This window comes from Aegilops tauschii, chromosome 6 (genome assembly GCF_002575655.3).
Source record: "Aegilops tauschii subsp. strangulata cultivar AL8/78 chromosome 6, Aet v6.0, whole genome shotgun sequence".
NCBI lineage: Eukaryota > Viridiplantae > Streptophyta > Magnoliopsida > Poales > Poaceae > Aegilops > Aegilops tauschii.
Window position 1 is genome coordinate 248,845,993 of NC_053040.3, and position 23,728 is coordinate 248,869,720.

Here is a 23,728-nt window from a genome sequence, read left to right on the forward strand (position 1 = left end):
TTTTGAAAGACATGGTTGCTTATTAATATGTTTGAGTATTGAAATCTTCATGTCAAAAATAGACTATTTCTTTGAACCATATAAAAGTCCAAATGGCCATGCTACAAAAGAAAAGAATATGCGATGAACATGTTAGGCAGCATTCCACATCAAAAATTCTGTTTTATCATTACCTACTCGAGGACGAGCAGGAATTAAGCTTGGGATGTTGATACATCTCCAACGTATCTATAATTTTTTTTGTTCCATGTTGTTATATTATCAATCTTGGATGTTTTACAATCATTTTATAGCAACTTTATATTATTTTTTGGGACTAACCTATTGACATAGTGCCCAGTGCCAGTTGCTATTTTTTGCTTTTTTTTACTTCGCAGAATATCCCTATCAAACGGAGTCCAAACACAGCGAAACTTTTTGAAGATTTTTTTGGACCAGAAGACAACTTGGGAGCCAAGGAAGCACCTAGGGGGAGGCCCATGGGGACAACAAGACACCGGGGTGCGCCCAGGAACCCAGGCGTGCCCCGGTGGGTTGTGGGGCCCACGGGGGTCTCCTCCACCGCCTCTCAGTTCTATAAACACCCAAATATTCCAGAAACCCTAGGGGATTCGACGAAAAACAATTACAGCCGCCGCAAGTTCCAAAACCATGAGATCCAATCTAGAGCCCTATTGCGGCACTCTGCCGGAGGGGAACATGATCATGGAGGGGTTCATCATCCTCATTGGTGCTCCTCCGATGATGCGTGAGTACTTCACCATAGACCTACGGGTCCGTAGGTAGTAGCTAGATGGCTTCTTCTCTCTTTTTGATTCTCAATACAATGGTCTCTTGGAGATCTATTTGATGTAATGAATTTTGTGATGTGTTTGTTGGGATCCAATGAAGTTCGAGTTTATGATCAGATTTTTATCCATGAATATTATTTGAGTCTTCTTTGATCTCTTATATGCATGATTATTTATAGCCTCGTATTTCTTCTCCGAATCTTTGGTTTAGTTAGGCCAACTAGATTTTTTTCTTGCAATGGGAAGAGGTGCTTTGTGATCAGTTCGATCTTGCGGTGTCCTCTCCTAGTGACAGAAGGGGTAGCGAGGCACGCATGTATCATTGCTATTAAGGATAACAGGATGGGGGCTATTCCTACATGAATAGATCTTGTCTACATCATGTCAACATTCTTATTGCATTACTCCGTTTCTCCATAAACTTAATACACTAGATGCATGCTGGATAGCGGCCGATGTGTGGAGTAATAGTAGTAGATGCAGGCAGGAGTCGGTCTACTAATCTTGGACGTGATGCCAATATATTGATCATTGCCTTGGATATCGTCATAATTATTTGTTCTTCTATCAATTGCCCAACAGTAATTTGTTTACCCACCGTGCGCTATTTCTCGAGATAAGCCACTAGTGAAATCTACGGCCCCCGGGTCTATCTTTTATCATATTTGCTTTCCGACCTATTTTTGCCGCATTTGTTTTCAGATCTATTATTCCAAAAACCCAAAAATACATTACTGCAATTTTTCTTTACTTATTTTATTTTGTGTTTTTGCGGGATCTATTTACCCAAACTCATAAAAACCAATCTATCTTTTTCCCGAGGAGGGATTGACAACCCCTCTTACGCGTCGGGTTGCAAGTATTTGTTCTTTGTGTGCAGGTACCATTTTTACATAGTGTTGCTTGGTTCTCCTACTAGATTGATACCTTGGTTTCACAACTGGGGGAAATACTTACCATAGCTGTGCTGCATCATCCCTTCCTCTTTAGGGAAATACCAACGCAGTCTAGCCACGTCAGCCATGTTGCACAATTCAGTAAAATTATGCAAGTGCATATCGGCATCTTCAGAAGCAGAGCCTCCAAATTGGTCATGTTGAACCATAGAGACTAGGTTCGATTTTATCTCATACTCACGGCCAACAACATTAGGTTGTGCTATAGGTTCATGCATAAAGGTATTTCTAGGAGTAGAAAAACTTCCAAGATTATGAGCCATGGTAATCTTTTTGAGATTTCAACTGACGAGACTCGCAACAAAAAGAAAATCTAAAATCTAGAACAAAAACTGAAACTAAACTTTTAACGAAAACTCTAAACACAAAGACTAGGCACACAAAGCCTCCTCAGCAACGGCGCCAGAAAAAAGTTTGATTACTTCCTTTGGTGATCCAAAAATGGAGCAGAAAGGATTCACGCCTTTTTCCCAGAGGTCAGCCTGGGTTATCGAACCCACGGGAGGATGATGCACTTTAAGCTAGGGTCTCAGACAAACTTTTGCTAAGGATTAATTCTAGCTTTTGACCGGATCATAGATCAAAATTGAAACTACAAACACTTATAATAAAAATAGGTACGTGTATGAGGTGTTAATCCTTACAACCATATATTTGTGGAGGGGCCAGATATGATCTTAATATATGCGCTGGAAGTCACCCATCGAGATGTGATTGTTACACACCGAAGCGTGGGATGTGTCCAAATTATGTCTTGACTGGCATACATCCTGCATCAAGAGCCAGTTGTCCAACCGAAGGACCTATCCATCTCCCGGGGTTACCTCGATAATTAAGATTACGATAATCGGACAAAAGCATTGGGTGTCTAATGACTACACCTCTTGAATTCCCATAGATATGATCTATGTTACTGTACTAAACCTTTCTGTCACTAGTGTTTGGAATAACATTTCACGACCTCCCTGCCCTTAGCCTCTCCATGGCTCGTTCTCCATGATCCTGGGTACCTGCAGGGATGAAGAACCCGAACGAGATAAGAGACAACTGCAGAAAAAATTTATTTCACACATATAGACGTTCATTCAAAGCACTTCCATTGATCGCCCCCAACAAATACATCGGGTTGCAAGGCCCTTGCCTCAACCCATTCCTTACCGGTCTACTCACACATGGAGATCAGATCACACGAAGAACGCATCATGAAGGTAGATTGATTGATAATATGTCTTACAATGGATGACGTGTGTGATACAGGATTACAAGTATGACTAGAGGAGGAAGAATTATGGTGGAGATGGAGATGGTGGCTATGGAGATGGGAAATGGCAGTGGTTAGGGTTGATGAAGATGGGATGAAGATGACTCTAGTATGACTAGAGGAGGAATAACTATGTGGAGATGGAGATGGTGGCTATGGGTATGGGAAATGGCGGTGGTTAGGTTTGATGAATATGGGATGAAGATGCATCTCTGTTTTGTGGTTTTGCGGCTCCTCTATTAACATTTCGGCCTCGACCCCTTTATAAAGTATGTTCAGGTGGACGAGAAGCATCGATTTCCAAGCCATACGACCGCTCATGCGAGCGGGCTCGGTCGCATGGAACACCATCTTTTACTTTGTTTCTTCTGGTGCACCTCCACTTGATTTCTTCTATCTCCTCCTTTACTCATTTCCTTGTTATGGCTTGATTTCGTTCATAAATAGCCCATTTCCTCTCGAAACAAAATAAAGAAAGGAATTTTGGAATCATATCCATTCAATAGTCATTAGTGGCAATATCAGAGCGAGTATCTCGGTTTTAATGAAATATATTAGTTTAAACTCGGGTTAGAGGAGTGTAAAAATAACACTCATCGGGCATTATGGAGGTGGATGAGAATTGGATGAGATTTCTTATGTAACCATTATGTTCCGAGATTGATGTTGCTATGACTTTGCTATGCTTAATGCTTGTCACTAGGGCCCGAGTGCCGTGATTTCTGATCTGAGCCCTCTATGTTTGAATGAATATATTTGTGTTCTTGATATTACTTGCAAGTTGTATGCACATGCTATCGTTCTGAACCCTAGACCCCATGGTAACAATAATTGGGATATCGACGGGGATGACTTTAACTTGAGGATTACATGTATTCACTATGTGTTAATGCGTTGCTCCGGTTCTCTATTAAAAGGAAAAACGGGGTGCCTTAATTACCTTTATTTTCCATTAGGACCCCGCTACCACATGAGGGCAGGACAAAAGATGTTATGCAAGTTCTTATTGCAAGCACGCATGACTATTTATGAAATGCATGCCTACATATAATTGATGAATTGGAGCTAATTTGTTACCGCTCTAGGTTATGACCATTGCATATTCAATTTCACCTGAACAACCCATCGCTTACTCCATACTTACGTTCTCCTACTACTATTACATCTGTTACAACAACTACTGCCTTACTCTGCTACTACTCTACAAACTTGTTACTATTTCTGCTACTATTTCTCTATCATTACTCTTATCATATTACTGTGCTAATAATAAATTATCGTGAGCAAATTATCTCTCCAGGTGTGGTTGAATTGACAACTCAACTACTAAGGCTTATAAATATTCTTTGACTCCCCTTATGTCGAATTAATATATTTGGGTTGACATACTTCCCTCAAAAATTGTTGTGTTCCCTTATACCTTTGGGTCATCATGCCTCGCTCCAATGCTTGTAGTCACCGCTAGGTGGTCTACAACATGGATGCATTTTTTTGTTATTTTCAGTGTTTCGTGTACTGCGATGATAGATGATGATATATTAGACATTTTCTTGCAAAATAAAGCCAGTTGCATGTCATCTATAGCCAATTTAATATCCAACTTGTATAGTAGTTAGTCATAGAGATGTGCGAAAATGCCCAATAAATCATGGTGCCAAGCGGGGATGGTATCCATGCGGCACGTCTTGCCAAGATTTGTGTTGTACACATATACATGGAAGCATGTATATCTTGTCTAGAGTATTTAATATATATTTTTATTGACATTCGTATACCACAAGCAAATTAAAAAAGCCAGGCCCACGTGTTAACAAACCAAGACGTGGCACAAAGTCATAGTGGGAGTAACATGCATACTCAAGCAATGGCAATTAGGCATACTAGTGACATGGCATAGTATTAAATGACGAAAAAGATGGGATAGTGACATATTATAGATTTAAATACATTGAAGGTCGTAAAAGTTTATGCACAGTGTCACTTTCGCCCTATTTCTTTCAAAATGCACCTTTAGGTCATAATTCTATAATAAGCAGTTTACCCGAAGTCCCTTTTTGCATGAGCACTCACTGGCCTGCACACGTGGTGCATTGACCCACGCCACGTCGACTTAGGAGCCTCTTCAGCTGCTCTTCTTTTTTACAGAAAGCCGCTTGCAAACCCTCAGCTTCACATTTCCCAATCCCTACTTAAATCCATCTCTCTCTCGGCATGGGCACAGACTAGTGAGACGCTAATTCGTGCGTGTAGACGGCCCGACTTTTCACGGCGATGCAAGATCAACAGTTCTTTCTTTTCCCATGTTCCTCCTCCCAACCTCCAATAGCAATCTTTACCCGTGCACAAACAGTACGCAAACAAAGATAATGACTCCCTCGGATCAGCACGTAGGCGTCGATGTGATGATCAACCCTTCGTCGCTAATAGATTCCCTCAAAAAAAATCACAGAAAATACTCAAGATTGAATCACCTCAAAAACTGGATGTTTTCTGAACCTTGTTCATAACTCACGAATAAAACTCAAAACCGATCTCTCGTACATCGACCAAGCATTATCTTTTATATGGCTTAATCTAACCTAGACTCCTAACCACCCACATCAAATCCTAACTTGACAAATAAAGAAATTCTAATTCAAAAGGAAAACAACTCACGTACCATACTAGTTAGCTAGCCGGTTGACAAAAACAAAATAAGAATCCTACAAACCTGTACTACTTGAATTCTGCCTTCACAACATAACATGGAGGCGTACGGAAATTCGGCTCCACGGAACCTGGCACTGATTCCTTCTTAATCTCCTGTATTTTCTTATAACGTGGCCGAACAAAATCTCTTGCCATCTTATTTGTACATGACTTCCCTTGCATCATTTCTTTTATCACACATGCTCGTACACTTTTAGACTTCATGTGTACACGACCATACACTGATGTTCCAAACATGTCTCCTGAATTCAATAAACGGATCATATAATTGGTCTTTGGTTCGCTCATCACAAAATTGATTCTGGGTCCACATAATTGACGCACATGACCATCGTTTCCTTGATGGAATCGAGCTACATGCATGGTATTATTTTCCACTGTTTTTTCATGGCTTGACACCTTAATTGGCTCAGCTTCGGTAGTATCCACAATCAATGGGACCATGCCTATATCATCCTTCCTCCCTTCAAACGAAACCGTCCTCGGTTTCGAGTCAGCTCTTAACATGATCTTCCTCTCCGAAACTTGCTGCTCTCTGGTGGTTGCATTGTCCACCATTGGCTTTAGCACGTGCTTCCTCCCACCATGCATGAATATGTATGTGTTCGATCTTCCAGCATGCACAGCATCATGATTGAACTGCCACGGTCTTCCTAATAGCAACTGACAAGCGTCCATCGGCAAGACATCACAATCCACATTGTCGATATAATCTCCAACAGCAAATGGCACATGCACCTTATGTGTAATCTTTAATTTTCCGGAGTTGTATAGCCACCCCACATCGTGCGGTTTTGGATGCCGCCACATGGACAAACCCAATGCATGCACAATATGTTTACTAATAGCGTTTGTAAAGCTGCCGCCATCAATTATCATCTTGCATGCACGATCCTTGATCATGCATTGTGTTTTAAAAACACTCCAACGTTGTCCCTTTGCACCACCATCAATATGTACCTTCTCCACCAAAAGATTCAGCCCCTCTGTTGGTGCATCAACTTCTTCCTTTCTTTCTTCCTGTTGTTCTTCTCTTTTTAGCAAATGATTTTTCCAATCTGGCTGGAGCACATCCGTTCGCATGGGAACAGAACAGATTTGTTGGCCCTTCCATGATAGAGAGTAACTATTTTTCTTGCAATTTCGAACAGCCCCAACACGTTTGCACCATGGGTCCCCAAGTAGAAGATGGCATGACACCATGGACACAGGACAAACATGAAAAAATTCCGCACAACAATATTTTCCCATATCAAAAATTAGCAAAATCCGATGAGTAATTTTGATGTCACCTTTGATCCACTTCAACGTGTATTGTCTTTCAAGAGATGCCATCTTCAGCCCCAATTTTTCCACCACATCAATGCTCACCATGTTGACTGCGGTACTCTCATCGATCGTCAGATTGACACGTCGTTCGTTCAACGAGTGTGAAAAAGAGTGACCTCGCCAATGCCTTCCTCCTGCATCAATATGTTCTTGCTCAACATGTTGATGCTCGCCTATCGCCGTGACTAACCTTTGCTCTGAATACCACTTGATGTGGCACAGACTAGCGAGACGCTAATTCGTGCGTGTAGACGGCCTGACCTTTCACGGCGATGCAAGATCAGCAGTTCTTTTCCCGTGTTCCTCCTCCCAACCTCCAATAGCAATCTCTACCCGTGCATGAACAGTACGCGAACAAAGATAGTGACCCCCTCGGATCAGCACGTAGGCGTCGATATGATGATCAACCCTTCGTCGCTAATAGATTCCCTCAAAGGAAAATCACAGAAAATACTCAAGTTTGGATCGCCCAAAAACTGGACATTTTCTGAACCTTGTTCATAACTCACGAATAAAACTCAAAACTGATCTCTCGTACATCGACCAAGCGTTATCTTTTATATGGCTTAATCTAACCTAGACTCCTAACCACCCACGTCAAATCCTAACTTGACAAATAAAGAAATCCTAATTAGAAAGGAAAACAACTCACGTACCATACTAGTTAGCTAGCCGGTTGACAAAAACAAAAATAAGAATCCTAACAAACTTGTACTACTTGAATTCTGCCTTCACAACATAACATGGAGGCGTACGGAAATTCGGTTCCACGGAAGCTGGCGCTGGTTCCTTCTTAATCTCCTATATTTTCTTGTAACGTGGTCGAACAAAATCTCTTGCCATCTTATCTGTACATGACTTCCCTTGCATCATTTCTTTTATCAAACATACTCGTACACTTTTAGACTTCATGTGTACACGACCATACACTGACGTTCCAAACATGTCTCCCGAATTCAATAAACGGGTCATATAATTGGTCTTTGGTTCGCTTATCACATAATTGATTCTCGGCCCACATAATTGACGCAGATGACCATCGTTTCCTCGATGAAATCGAGCTACGTGCATAGTATTATTTTCCACTGTTTTTTCATGGCTTGACACCTTAATTGGCTCAGCTTAGGTAGTATCCACAATCAATGGGACCATGCCTATATCACTCTCTCTCTCTCTCTCTCACACACACACACTCTCTCTCTCTCTCTCTCATCCCCACACCGCCACCATGGATGGGACAACAAGATCCTCGACGGGGAAGCAGGTGAGGAAGAGGAGCATCGGATCATCATCAGCGGCGCTACCTCCGCAACCTCCTTTGTCGAGTATGTTGTTGGTGGTGTGTCCTTGTTGCCGCATCCGTACCACCATTAGGCTTCAGTCGAATACAAGTGCTAACCTTGTACGGGTGTTCTACAAGTGCCCATTTCTTATTTGCTTAATTCTTGTCCCATGTCAACACGGCATGGGTTAACATACCACGCGAGCAGGTCAGCTAAGGCTCATGCAAAAGGGGGCCTGAGGCGAACCACTCAGTATAGAATAAGGACATAAAGATGCATTTTAGAAGAAATAGGCCTAAAGTGACATCGTGTAGAAACTTTTAGGACCTCGAGTGTATTTAACTATATTATATTATGTTACCATCACATTGTGTTTTTCAAGCAAAATGCGTCTACAAGTTAATAAATGAAGTCATTTATGATACTTTAGACTATAAAACTACTAACATAGAGTGTCACATGCATGGCACTAGTGCTAAGGTGAGGTACTAAGTCCAACAAAAAAAGTGAGGTACCAAGTGCATTGGTGCTTGAGATGCTAAGTGCATTAAAAACGTTAGCAACTAATCTTTCCAATGCACAAGTGCTTATTAGCTTTTTGTAGCTAAGCTTCTCTCATGTAATTGTTTAATAACTAAACTCCCTCGTGCATTGGTTGATGGGCCTTTTGCATAGGTCCAAGTGCTTAACATCGTTTCTTCCTGAGGTTATCATAATGCTCCATCTTCTCTTAATTGATTTGCGTGAGAAAAACAAAATGAAAAACATTCAATTTGCCATGCCTAAAAATCTAACGTTCGTTGGATATTCAGGTCCATAAGATGTGGCTACCTAAAATTGAACGAACTTTGCTTCGGTACACCCCCATGCCTAAAAAGAAACGTTTACAAGTTCCAAATGCAGGATAAAAGGTGGAGGCATGGCTCGCAAGCGTGTGTGTTGTTTGTTGTTTGCCGAAAAGCGTCGCCTGTGTGGTTTTTGGGTCCGGTTCCCTCGTAAACTGGACCAACCTTCTATCTATTCAACGAACTTAGCAGTTTTTTCTGCTAACATTCAAACAAAGAGGTGGAGCCTTCAATCAAAAAGGTAATAGTCTTTTATGTTTAAATCAATCTAGTATTCAATATGTTCGATCTGCGAGCTAATACGAGGATTTAAAATTTTAGGGGGTTGTACCAGAGCAAAAACTCAGCCGTGTGACTTCCAAAAAAGAAGGTACTATAACAACCTCCTATGCAAGCGCGCTATAAAGGTATGCTACATAGTGTAGGTGCAGAGAATATATTCCCGCGCTTACTTAACCCGATATGTCACACCCGTCCTAAAAGATCCAACGCACGAGCTTGCCGCCGCACGCTTAGACAAGCGTGTGTACGACCTGCAGTATAGGTATCAGTAACAGCTGTACTGCAAGAATGTACAACAACTATGTGAATTACAAATATGTAACAGCCCGAGTTTGATGACTATAACAGCTTCATTGCCAAAATTGAGTATAAACCTAATCTGAAAAGTGTAGACCACCAAAAATAGCTTGCTGACTGACTCATGGTATCTCTCGTCATATACTAGTCATTATCAAACCAAGTCCAGGTCTTCTATCTGAAACCGATGCTTCCAGAATGAAATGATCCAATAGTGTATTTCTTCTTTTATCCTTCCAGAAGGCCTAGTTGTTCTTCTTCTTCGAAATTTTTGGGTTCTTGGACATGCGGATGCTCTCAGGTGTAACCTCGACTAGCTCATCTTCTTGAATATACTCTATGCAGTCATCCAGACTGTAGCTTAAAGGTTCATCCAGAACCACTGCAAAGAAAAGAACAAATTATTTGAATTAACCACACTTGATAAAAATAAGTTTTCAGTTAATATGAATCTAAGTGCACAAGGACACATCGCTGCAATAGGGTATTGGACCACTCATCACTTCTCTGAAGGCATAATCAAGTTTTAAGTATGCCCAGTGACATGTCAACATTTTTAATATGCCAATGCCCCAATTGGTTCAGCGGATTAGGGCCGAATACCCCGGTATTTTACGGAGCACAAAGAAAAACCAACCCGTCTCAAAAACAGTGCTTGACATGGGATGCGTGGAAGCTTGCTATCCATGTGCCATAACCATGAGTTGGTTGTGAGATCTTATGGGTTTCAGCTCTAGCCTGCCCCAATTTGTTTGGGACTAAAGGCTTTGTTGTTGTTGTTGTTGTTGTTGTTGTTGTTGTTGTTGTTGTTGTTGTTTCCGCCCATTTTGTTTCTGTTACGCCCGGAAAGAATTTCGGAGCCCAAGAGACCCGATAGAAATACCAGGCTGCAAAACAATGGATAGCTCGAGCGTGCCCAGGACACAAGGAGTATCCTAAAACTCGGCTCCATGATGCGTAACATGTATGTCTCCTCAAAAAGCTTCATGGTGACCCGCCGGCCACCCCTGCTGTACTTCCCGCCATTGAGGATGGTCGTATGGTGATCCTTTGCATTGTCGTTGATCTATGGACATTCTCTTGCTGCCGAGTATTTTTTGCCACAGACTTCTTGTGCTGTGATCTTTGCGACATGCTTCTTCTATCCCTCTTTGGCTTGACTCAACAGGTTTCAAAGACTCCATGCTATGAAGACACTCTCGAGATGCAAATTTTGGATTTTCACTACTTTTTGATTTAGTGTTATACTTGTTCAAATGTAATGTTATTGCAAACGCTTTGCATTTGAGGAGGGTTCTTAAGGAGTAGTGGTATCAGTTTAGGTCCCCTTACATATTCATATTAGTCTAGATGTCCTTACTTGTATGCCCAGTCATTTGTACTATATATTTGCCCCTTGGGATATACAATACATCCAACTTGCTCATCTAACACATTGCTCGTTTTCGCTCGTTTCAGCTCGAGGACAAGCTGTTTGTAGAGGAAGGGAGAGCTGTTATGCATGGAGCCACATATGGTCGGAGGGCCCCAGCCCTGGCCACACCGCCCCCTGATCCAGCCCAAAGTGGCTAGGATTCCCATACTAATATAAGCTACTACCGCTGTATCAAAATAAAAGTCGTTTTTGCAGTTCAATTTGAACTACAAAAACATCTTATATTTTGGTACGGAGGGAGTATTTCATTAGGTTCAGATTCGTATTAGGTGCAGAGCAGGGGCGGATCTACATGGTGGACAGGGTGGGCCGCGGCCCACCCTGAGATTTTGGCTCAGCCTGTATACCACATGAGCAGATGGGCCTGCCGAGAGCAAAAATAGCCCAACAAGCACTGGCCACAGCCTACGGGCCTACTACCAACCCCACACAGGCACGTGCAGCCGCTTCTTCCTCTAAAAAATACTGCACAGTGATGTTTCCGTCTCCTGATTTTCTTCGAGTCCCTCTACTAGAATACTTGCTGCCTCACCGCAAAGTGCCTAGCCAGATTTGTTATTTCCAAGTTTCCAAATTGATAGAATGTAGAAAATTGGGTCTGATGTGTTAATATTGATTGATTAATTAATAATTAGCTTTTGCTATGTCCAATTATGATTGATAGAATGCAGTTTTTTATTCTAGAATTGCTGAAGGATTAGTTGTAGAATGTATGTTTTCATTGTAGAATTATAAGACTAGACTGATCTATTTCTATTGCTCTATTGATAAATTAATTTTATACTAGTCTTTGTCAAAAAACAAAATCTGTACTACTACTTTGGCATGTCATATTAGTTGCAAAAAAATATTATAAGGTGGACCACCCTGTTTCAAATTCCTGGATCCGCCACTGGTGCAGAGTCCAGATTAGAATCTGTTTCAGAGTCAGATCGTATTTCCTCTAAGTCATCTTCACAGCCCAAGGTATCCCTCCTATATAATGGGCTTCTCCCACGATCAATAAACCATGAGAATCCAGAGTATTTACTTTCTGTTAGGGCTAGGGTAATTAAAGTTTGTTCCAAGTTCTTTCTAGAAAATAATATCATCAAAGCATTGAATGCTTATGAAATTTCACCTGTAGTTTCCTTGTTGGAACGGACATTTGTTGCAGCCTTTTTCTTGCACACATTAAGTGCTAAATCACCTGGACGCTGATGGATACCAACTATCTGGCCTTTGTAAATATCCTGCCCTGGTTTGACAAATAGTATACCTCTTTCTTGTGCATTAACGCAAGCATAAGAAGTAGTACTTCCACCTTCGAATGCCACCTGGATCATTCCCACTATGTTAGATATTGAAGAAAACTGTAAGCCAAATTAGGTAAATAAGTTCCGCGCAATAGGTAGGCAGATAAGTTTGTAAAAAGTCAGTGAGTAAAATTAGTTGGCGTTCCCTAAAAGAACCATGTTTAAGATATAGCTGATGTGTTGACAATTTCGTAATTTTCAATATTTGGAAGGACCAAACGAACAAATGACATGTAATTAACCATGCAATTTCTAGAGCATGTTTGGCCTATGCAGAGATATGTTGTACTGGAGATAGGTTTATCATGCACCTGTTTATATTATGCATAAAATTTGAAATGATATGCTATAGGATTTCAAAGTTGTCAGTGCAAACTCGGTAGTCTAATTTTACTATGTATATACTTGCTAAAATGTAAACGTCTTTCATACAAGATAAAATATATACAGATCTTGTGAGATCCACGGATTTACTTTTAGGATTCCTTAGATCCAGCCAGTGAAGGCGGACTTGTGTTTGCATGTCATGTGGGTGTTCATGTGTACGTCATCGCTGTAATAAAAAAGGGCAGCCCGGTGCATGTAGCTCCAAGGCAACAGCTTTACCACTGCACCAAGGCAACAACTTTAACACTGCACCAAGGCAAGCCCGGTGTACGTCATCTCTGTAATAGCACAAAAGAAATTCATAGTCTACGTGAAACACCTTCAAATCTATGTCAGTGCATTACCTTTAGTATTGCATAATGTAGTAGTCTATTGGCAGATTTTCAATTGTATTGATCTTCAAATTAGGATGCTGCTATCTGAATTATCATTCCACGCCATAAAGAATTATCATTCCATGTCATACAGAATTATCATTCCACGTCATAAAGAGTTATCATTCTTTATCACTCTTATCCATGCGTTGGATCAAAGTAAATTCCCGTGGTAATCTTTTTCATAAACCAAGTGATGCCAAATCGTTAATATTAGCCTATAGGCCTAATATAGCCTCCTTTAATTCAAATGAACTGGTTCAAAGAGAAGTTCAGCTTGTTTGATTTTGGGAATGGGATGATCCACAACTCGAATAGCGCAAATATCTACACCCTGAAGTAAAAAAGATAAGATGTTTTGGATATTTCAATATGGACTACATACGGACTGAAATGAGTGAACAAACACACTAAAACATGTCTATATACATCCGATTCAGAAAAAAGTTAGAACATCTTATATTTATGAACGGAGGGAGTATTTTTACAGCTTCTCCATCATATCTATAGGTGAATTTCTCATATTGCGTTCGTACTTGCAAGTAAATATAAATAATTCCCTCCAATAGGATGGCTAGAGTGGCAAGATAATTAAGTGATTAACTATTTTTCTCTTTCAATATACGTGCGCTGTTGTAATGTCACATTGTTGAATGTATCTTACCTACTTATTTGTCTATCAAATTATTTACTTGAATGAATCTTAGCTACCATTATTAGTCTGTCATAATATTTACTTGATCAAACTGGATGTACATAATCGTCGCCTAGTTCATATTCAAGTTGGCATTTATTCGTACCAATGAGCCTTGATCACGTGAACTAATATCTCCAGCCCACGGGCCATAGCTGTCAAAGATTGTGTTAAGTATAGCTCTGCCCCTAGAAGCTGTTAGAATTGCATTCCGGAGCCCAATGAGGCCTCTGGTTGGAACCTTGTATTTCAGCAATGAAGTTCCCTCTGGCCTGCCATTTGAAAGGTCTCGTTATGGCAACAAGTCAATATCAGGAACAAGCAATTTTTAGTAGACTGGCAACGATGCATGCAATATAGTTGAGTTGGAACATAAGTAACTTTGTTGGCAACAAGCCTTAGTTTCTTTCTCTTCTGTATCAAAGAAAAATGCAAAAGATTTTTCGAGTGAGGATAATCTAGAGTACAGCACGAACCCACTAGCTTCCATGTCAAGCATTTGTCCGCGCCTTTTCCCCAATAGCTCGACAACTGATCCCATATATTCCTCTGGAACCTCTATAGCAGCGATCTGTATCGTAGTAATAATAACAGGTTAGTAACATGAAAACTGAGAATAAAGGAGTTCCAGGTGTACCAAGAGCAATTTTAATGTCACAGAAGTCCTTAGAAATCAAACGATGTAAATACACTGGGAGTAGCGGGGGGAAACCCTTTCTCGGTAATTACACTGGGAGTGCCTAAACTTGCCCTCAATGGTCACTTTGGTACCTAAAGTTGTAAAATACACGTTTCGCTCAAACTTACTCCAACGTGCAAATACAGTGCAACTGCCCTTTCTGTCTGTAGCCCTTAACCTCTGCCTACGTGGCGCATATTCTGTTCGTAGCCGTTAAACCTGCCTATGTGGCATGTGGGTCCCACTTGTCAGCATATATTAGAATAATAAATCATTGTATCTCAGTGCAACGTGTTGGTCCCCCTTGTCAGTTGAACAGAGAAATAAATCGAACCCGAGAAAAATGTGCCAGGATTCAGACGTCAGGTCACTTAGGGCCTGTTTGGTTACCTGTGTCGTTTTTTGGCCTTTTGCATATGTGGCTCGGTTGGGCCTGGCTGAGTGGAAACAGCCTCTGAGCCACGTTGTGCAACTAGTTTGGTTGTCTGCATTGCACCGCTGAGCAGTTTTGTGCCTGATATATGGACGCCTGCATGTGTGGTTTAGCCGTGAGGTTGTCTGCATCGCACTGCTGAGCAGTTTTGTGCCTGATGTTTGGACGCCTGCATGTGTGGTTTAGCGGTGAGCAGATACAAATCACAGCTGTTTGGTTGTGTGCAATGTGCTGTTCTGCTCACCCCTTTCAAAAGTGATGACCTTTCAACCACTTTGCGCCACACTCGCAAGCACTCAGCATATGAACTTCACACTAGCAAGCACACAACAGATGAACAGGACACACAATTAACACTGGCATTAGCAAGCGTGCAGTACCTACTCCCTCCGTTCCGAATTACTGGTCGCAGGTATGGATGTATCTAGATGTATTTTAGTTCTAGATACATGCATTTTGGCGACGAGTTATTTGGAACGGAGGGAGTACATTAGTAGAGGGGTAGAGTTGTAAGACATCAGGGGCATCCCATGCCCCTGCACAATTTGATCAGGGTGTGTTGTTCCTTGAACAAAATATAGACAGTTTAGCAGCAAAAGCAAAGACACCGTTCATACTACACCAGTACTACTACTAGTTCAGAACATCAGATGGCCTGGTCATAGGGCCCTCCGCAGACACGCTTTCGTGGAGGTTTTCCTATCGTAGATCTGGACCTTCAGGCCGAGGTTGGAGGGCTTCAGGACAACAATGTCGCCGGGCCACACCTTGTGCTTCCGGCAGAAATATTGCCAGCCCCTCTAGCTCGCCGCCAAACTCCTGGACCTGCACAAAAAAGTGGCACCACCTGCTAGCAGAGAGCAACACGACGCATTGAAGGTGTAACACCCCGACCAAACCCACCAGTTCCTAGCCGTTGCATGTGGGATCTAGACTGGACCCACAGATCAACACTAGTTTTTCTTGCACACTTTGTCCTCACTCGTGCGCACCTAGGAACAACTTCCCAGTCAACCACCCATCCTTAAATTGATCCGAGCCGAGCACGCTTAACTTTGAGGTTCCTTTCGGATGGGCTCCCGGGAAAGAAGGTGCACTTTGTTGATATGAGTAGTCTACCATTCATAGTAAGCCGGGATGTCACATATACCCTCCCCCCCCCCATCTCAAAGGAACCGGCGTCCCCGTCGGCCCAATAGGACGTACCCTCTTGGCACGCCGCGAGGGTCGACTCTGATACCAATTGTAACTCCCCGACCAAACCCACCGGTACCTGACCGTTGCGCCTGGGATCTAGATTGGCCCCACAGACCAACACTAGTCTTTCATGCGTATTTGTCCTCACTTGTGTGCAACAACTTCCCAGTCGATCACCCATCCTTAAATTTCTCCAAGCCGAGCACACTTAACTTTGAGGTTCCTTTCGATATGAGTAATCTATCATTCCTATTAAGCTGGGATGTCACAGACGGCGGATCTAGATCCACCTTCGCATCACTGCTGGAAAGCCCTGGGGATGATGAGGAAGGCTAGATCGTCTTCGTTGACGATCTGCGCATAGAACCGACGCTAGTTCTGCTGGCTCCTGCTCAAGCCTCGGCCTGCGGCCAACCATCAGCAAAGGCATCGCACCCGCCTCCCTCCTCCCCGGCACTGTGATCTTTGCTTGCCCGCGGTTTTCAGGGATGATGTCCTCCACACAACTGCCTACCTCCTCCCCGGCACTGCAATCTTTGCTCACCAATGGTTTTCAGGGATGATGTCCTCCGTGCCTTCTACGAAAAAGACCCCACCACTAACTCGACTCCACACCTTCTTTATCACCTTGTCAGTTAACAACACACGGGTGAGAATTGCACAACTATGATTCTCTCGAAACAGGCTTTCCCCGCTTTATATATAAAGCAATCACCGAACCAAGTACACGGCCGAACGATACAAGATGGTGACTTAGCTCTTATACAATGTCAATCCCAAGATAATCGGATCACGCAGAACACGACTACGCTACCGAAAGAAAGCATTGGGAAAACCGAGTACGATGCTACGCAATGTCCTAAACACCTAAGCTCCACGACAACGCCCCCGGGAGGGAGAACGCCGCAGAGCGTCGCCGTTGCCGAGTCCAGAAGGGACAAGGGTCTTCACCCGGAACTCTGGCACGAAGAGGAGCGCCAGGACGGCGTCTTCAGGAAGATAACGGCGCCCGCAAGCGTCGCCATCGTCGGCGACAAAGCGCGGAGTTTTCACTCGGCATCTCCCCCGTGCCACCACGAGGTCTTCAGGACAGGAGCAGCGAGTTCGGCATCCGAGGTTCGGGTCGAGGCAACGCCACTGCCAAAGACAGGGAGAACGCCCAAGCCACCCACCGCTACCCTCTCGCCGCCCACACGACCAAGAGGGAGAGCCACCACCACCAACATGGTGCCCGCCGGAGAGCCAACTATGCAGACCGCCATCCGAAGCCGCCGCTCCGGCATCCACGTCCAAGCCGCCACCATCCGTCCGCATGACGGAACACCAACCTCAGAAGGAGGAAAAAGGGTCTTCTTTCATTCCTAGCCCGGCATCAGTCACGAGATTTGGGTCGATGACCCCACAGTAGGGGGCGTCCACACGTGCGTCCCCAGCTAGTCCCGGCGGACCGGGGGAACACAACCCCGTGACTACCGATGGCCGCCGCCGAGCCCGCTCGCGCGACGCCTCACCCGTGGTCACCGGTGCCGATCTGCCCGACAGGATAACGGAGACCCGATCACCATACCCGCGAGGGGAGAACGAGCACCACACGCGAGCACATCCTGGGCCAAGCCTGACCTCTCCTACCCCAAGCTCAAGCTCTGATCAGCTCCGGGCCCTAAGCTGGCTCGCCTAGGCACGAACCCTAGATCTGGACCTCCGTCGATCCAAACCCCAAAAAAGGAGGCAACCACCACCACCCCGCGCCGCCAACACCGCACGAGGCGAGATGCACAGCCCACACCGCCACATCCACCCACCAGGAAGCACAGAAGGACCCCCACCACTTCTCTGCGCCACCAGCTGGCCGCCCGGCCACAGATCCGGCCGGATCTGGCTGAAACCCAGCCCGTCCGCACCACCACTGGCCGTCGTCCCTGTGCACGAGCAGCAGCCTGCAGCCTCGACGCGCCTGAGGAGCAGGGCCGCCCGAGCCATGCCCAGTTGTGCCGCCGGAGAGCCCAATACCAGACCCCGTCGCCGGCCCCGGAGGGGCCGCCGTCACGTAGCCGTCCACGCGCACCACACGCCCAACAGTCACCGCCGCCAGCCCGTGCCGTCGTGCCGCCACGCCCCACGCTCGCCGCCGTGCCGCCGCTCAGGCCGAGCGGGCTTTGCCCGGAGACCTGTGCCGGCGGCGGCGAGGAGGGGCGGAGGAGGGGGGAGAGGCGAGGGGCGGCAGATCTGGGGCTCCCCCCGGCCGCCCGCGGGGACGACGCAAGGAGGAGAGAGGACCACAGCTATGATTTGAGCAATGGGTGTTGGTATGATCAATGCACCGATCATAGCAATGTGCATTGCCTAGGTCAATGCACTCATCATAGCAATCACATTGCCTTGATCAGTGTGCACATTATACATGCACACATAGCAAACACATAGTATGCACATGTAGCAAGCACACATTCTAGGCAAGCATAGCATGCACATTCTACTCGAGCAATCCTGTCAATCCTACATAGCATGCACACATTCTAGGCAAGCAATCCTACACTCATGATAGCAATCATAGTAATCCTACCAATCCTAGAAGTACTAACAATGGTACACTACTCATAGTTATCGCCGCTTGGATCAAATCGATTGGAGGCGAATCAAATCGAATCGAAGCAACTACCCAAAGAAAACCTAACCGGTCCAAAAGTCAAATATGCAAAAGAGAGATGTGTACTTAGCGCGTTCGTATGTGCTGGAGAGGGTGCCGTCAAAGTGGAGGTGGAGCAAATAGCAACAAACCAAACCCTGGCAGGAACAATGGCCCGCCGCGGCGGATATGCCGGAACCGCAGCCGATGACCCCGTCATTACCCCGGCCCTCGTCATTGGCACCGCAGTCGAGGTACCGGCTGGGATACCATCGGATTGGGGCCAGAGCAAGGGAAGAAAATCCTTGCAGGGGAGTCAAAATCCCTGCTCCGGCCGCACTCAAGGTGCATGCACCAGCAGCACCCATCGACGCTGCCGCCGCAGGCACAGGAAGAAACGGTGACAGGTGGTCGACGGCCGCGGACCGCGGCCTCGTGCGGAAGGGGGTCAGGGCCTTCAGAGCCCTAAGCAACTGACCGTGGTCAACCCCCCCCCCCCCCCCCTCCCGTCGGGCAAGCCGTCGACCCAGTGGTTGCGGTTCTCGGGGCCGGTGGGAATGGGTGTGGGGCGGCATGGAGGTGGAGAAGTCATCGGAGACACCAAAGGGGTGGTGAAATAGTGAGGTGTGAATGCGTTTGGGCGGTGAGGCGAGAGGGGTGGGACTTCCCATCCGTCTCCTACACTTCCCAGGCATGCAGGCGAGAGCCACACGTAGCTCTGGAAAAAAACGGCCGATTTGGCCATTCCCGCTCAACCTAGCCCAAGATTGCTTTATGGTTTGTGTGGGCCAGGAAACTAATGCAGCCCAAGCAACCAAACGGGCCAATTTTGCACTGCCAGGGCCTGGTTGGGCTGGATACAGGCAACCAAACAGGCCCTTAGTGTATAGGCACTGTGCTACCATCGGTTTGTGTTATATGTATGCTTCGTATAACCTAGAGGCCTTATCTCATCGATACATTGTTACCCGGGGCCTCTTATATTGTAGGCCTGGTACCTGGTTGTGGCCACGAGCCAGACGCAGCATTGCAGCGGGGTGTTGGCGCGGAGGTCGCCGAGGAGGCTGCCAAGCTTTGTGACCATGTGCTTCATGGGACTGTACAAGGACACTGTGTGGGCAGCACCTCTGTGGGGGTGTCCATCGAGCGCAAGTTTAGGCACTCCCAGAACCTCTCTATCTCTACTACTTAAAAAATAAGTAGCGTTCCTTTTCCTGCGAGGCAGAACTCTTCGTCAACCGGTTCCACCCCTCCCACCACATCCCTCCACTTATTTTTTTCATCCAGCCGTTTTTTTTTCACTACGTCATATTTGGCCGCACCTTCCCAGTACGCCACTCAAATCACATTAATTTACTTGCCTTTTGCAGCACTACATCAACTCCACCTTAATTGACTTACCTTTCGCAATAACATGGAATTAAGCCGCTCAATTCCGCGCCATATTTTACCACACCTTCCCGTACGCCGCTCAATCACATTAATTGACTTAGCATGCATGACCTAGGCTACCAAATTATAATGGCGCCAAAATCAAAATTCTAACCCTTAGTGCTTCCTTCCTGCCCCATGCCATATAAGGTGGAATTACGCCCCCTTCCACCTTAACACAGACCTAGCCTTTATACATTAAAAAAAATTGGCTCCCGTGGCAACGCATGGGGACATACCTATCAAATAAAAAATATACAAAATTTCAGTTTTGTCATTTAGGGAGGGAAATACCTCATATGGCTCCAATAGCTTTCCATTTACTGTCTTGTTTATGACCTTTGGAGGTCCAATCATAAACTCATATCCTTCCCTCCGCCTGTAAGCAATTATTAACGAGAATACCAAAATTAGAGAACATACCAAGTGGCTGATAATGTCGAAAGGTTAGAAGTTCTTACATGTTCTCTATCAATATGGTGAGGTGCAGTGTGCCTCTGCCACTAACAAGAAATGTATCAGCAGTTTCCCCATCTTCTACTTTCATAGCCAAGTTCCTTTCAAGCTCACGATATAGCCTATCACGAAGATTTCGGCTAGTGACAAATTTCCCCTGGGATAAAGCCAAAGAGAGACATAGTTTCAGCACTAAGAAAGAAGAAACTCAACTACTGTAATTATAAACTATTGAATTAGAATAGGCCATTCTTGACAGAAGAGCTTTAATAATTAATGGATCATTTTCCACCACATTGGAACACAATGGAGTAAAGCTTTACATCCGTGCAATACACTGACTTCAACTTCCTAAGCATTTCAGTTTCAGGAAAGCGTAGTACTACTTCTATTTAGCTTACCTACATGGGCATACAATGTGCAGTACAAGCATTAGTCTCATTTGGACCAAAAGCGTTATAATTAAGATTCTCTTAGCCAGTTTTCAAATCTCTTTATTCCAGCAGAAGATCCTAAAAAGTAGGGATACAATGTTGTAAGTTAAAGTTAACTTTTGAGACACCTCTTTTCCAACAAAAGGTGAAGTGTTGATGGAGAAAGACATTCTAACTGTTGGTTCCTCAATTTTGATAGTGGGCAACGCTGTTCCAGAAACTTTATCAGCTATAGTTTCCCCAATCTGCAAAGTTTAAACAAAAAAATTAAGAACATGTTATAAGGGTAAATATATACTAAATATATGAATGAACATGAAGAGCACCAACCATGATATCATTGATTCCACATACAGCACAAATGTCACCAGCACTAACAGATTCAACTGGAACGCGTCCGAAGTTCTCGTACACAAAAAGCTCACCTATTTTGCCAATTCTACAGGCATCATCTGGTGTACACACCTGCCCAACATCTTAATCAGTAGAAGCTATATATTGATTTGCTTTTTTTCTCAAACAAGGCCTAGCAAGATACGCAGCAGTTACGGGCCAACAAAGAAAACAAATGAGATAACATGGCTAGGTATGAGATTATTATGATGGTTTCTGATTATTAAGATTACAAGCACCTTTGGCAGAGAAAAATAAATTTCAAGTACCGCCAATAGCTAGTCTACCATCATTATTAAGGGTCTCTTTGATTATAAGGATTTCCATAGGTATTTGGAGGATTAGAATCGTTAGGAATTTTTCCTATGTTGGGCGTTTGAGACATAGGATTGAATCCTATAGGATTTTTTCCTAAGGATTCCTCTGTACAATCATTCCATAGGAATTTTAGCATCCATTCAAACCACTTGGAAAGAATCCTTTGTGTGATGCAATCAAACAAACAAAAATCATGTAGGATTCAAATGGGCATGACACTGCAATCCTATGGTTTTCCTATTCCTACGGCATTAAAATCCTGGAAATCAAAGAGGCCATAACATATTTAGTTTTAGAAAAGTATAGAGTGGAATGATTTTTTCATTAACCGAGATATTTAATAGTTGCTCACATATATGCAACATACGGGGAGCCAATGAGAAAGGGTTGCACTAACATTTAACTGAGCTTCCAAAGAGATCTAGAGCTTACTCAGAACTGGAAATACTAAAGTGGTTGCATGATCTTATATAGTTGATGTATTCTCTTAATACCTCCACAAACCTTAATATGGATAAAAAGAAGGTAACCGTAAATATAAGACTGAGACATGTTGGTACTGATAAAAGCTGCTTTGAGGCATCAATTAGGTAACATTTTTCCATAAAATACATCTACTGAGACAGTGTATACCTACCGCCTTATTATAATTTATTTATTTTCCACAAATTCACTCAGTGCCATCACAATTGGCTTGAGTTGGAAAATAGCATGACAAAGAAGGTTGATTTCACAATGCTATTTGAAAGGCCCAATATTCGAGAATATGGCATCGCCGACGCCATCCACTTTTCAACTAGTTGCATGTAAAATGACCCTCTCCAATAAGCTCCACTCTGCATTTTTTCAACTCTAGTGGTCACTTGTGTAGCCTATGCACGTCAGTTAGAGCTCAAACTATACATCTTTCTCACCCAATAGTACACTTTTCCTGGATGTGTGCTCAGTTGTGCTAGTTAGGAACTAACCTTAAACATTCTTGGTTTGGTATTTGGTACTCCCGCCTTTTGTTTTACGTAATACGCCGCACATCTACAGATCCAAGTTTGACTAATAATCAGAGCAATATGCGCCTTACGTGTGAAACAAAAAGTGATATCACTGGAAAATGCTTATAAATATAAATCCAATGATACCACTTCCATTCCATACCCCACATATTATTTCACTGATTGTCAATCAAATTTGATTCTTAAAATGTGTGGGTTCCTTTTACATGTTGTTGACACCAGATTTTGTCATGATACAAAACCCAATTAAGATGATCTCGGATGGAAAAAGTTTCAACATGAAAGTTCTTCGTCTCGTCGAAACAGATGATTTTAATATATAAATCATCTTAATCCGAGATCGTATGCAAAAGTTGCCAAAAACGCACAATGTTGCATAAATCATGGAGATGGCCGGATGCCCAAAACCTCCTGTTGCTACCGGACAGTCCGGTAATTGGGACCAAACTGTACGGTCTGGGTCAAGAAATACGTCAAAACCTTCTGTGGTGACCGGACAGTCTGGTCCGGTCGAGCGGACAGTACGGTCCGAACCGAAATTGTGTATCTCCACGAATCTGATGCTTGCTGTGGCGATTAGGCCTTCAAGATGACCTCAAATCAAAAAACGTTCAACACGAAAGTTATTCGTCTCGTCGAAACGATTAAATTTGCTTTTGGGTGCATCTTCATCCGAGGTCGTTTGTGGCTTGTGAGACCCAAAAACCGAACTGCTATCTCAGACTTGCCTAAATCCGAGTTCATAAATAGATGAGAGGTGACGGCCGATTGAACAACACACAATCGAACAATCAATCTACCACTTTTACCTTT

General features: G+C 43.9%; 1 protein-coding gene across 9 annotated transcripts in view; it reads right to left on the bottom strand.

The window, feature by feature from the left end:
* Positions 1–9,715: 9,715 nt before the first annotated feature.
* The window catches only part of LOC109731583 (putative elongation factor TypA-like SVR3, chloroplastic), a 28,110-nt gene continuing 14,097 nt past the window's right edge, over positions 9,716–23,728 (bottom strand). For 2 of the 9 annotated variants that reach the window (XR_012187679.1, XR_012187677.1), the window contains exons 7-14: positions 21,525–21,659; positions 21,323–21,439; positions 20,766–20,917; positions 20,599–20,683; positions 14,415–14,509; positions 14,045–14,210; positions 12,309–13,578; positions 9,716–10,135 (exon numbers count right to left, since the gene is read on the bottom strand). Coding sequence is in view for 4 of the 9 variants with exons in the window: in XM_020290758.4 (XP_020146347.1) it covers positions 9,999–10,135; positions 12,309–12,504; positions 14,045–14,210; positions 14,415–14,509; positions 20,599–20,683; positions 20,766–20,917; positions 21,323–21,439; positions 21,525–21,659 (1,083 nt within the window). In the remaining 5 variants the exon portion in view is untranslated. Of the gene's footprint in view, positions 10,136–12,308; positions 13,579–14,044; positions 14,211–14,414; positions 14,510–20,598; positions 20,684–20,765; positions 20,918–21,322; positions 21,440–21,524; positions 21,660–23,728 lie in introns of those variants that run through there. The other 7 variants (XM_020290758.4, XM_020290757.4, XM_073501356.1 and 4 more) reach the window with 5 other exon arrangements.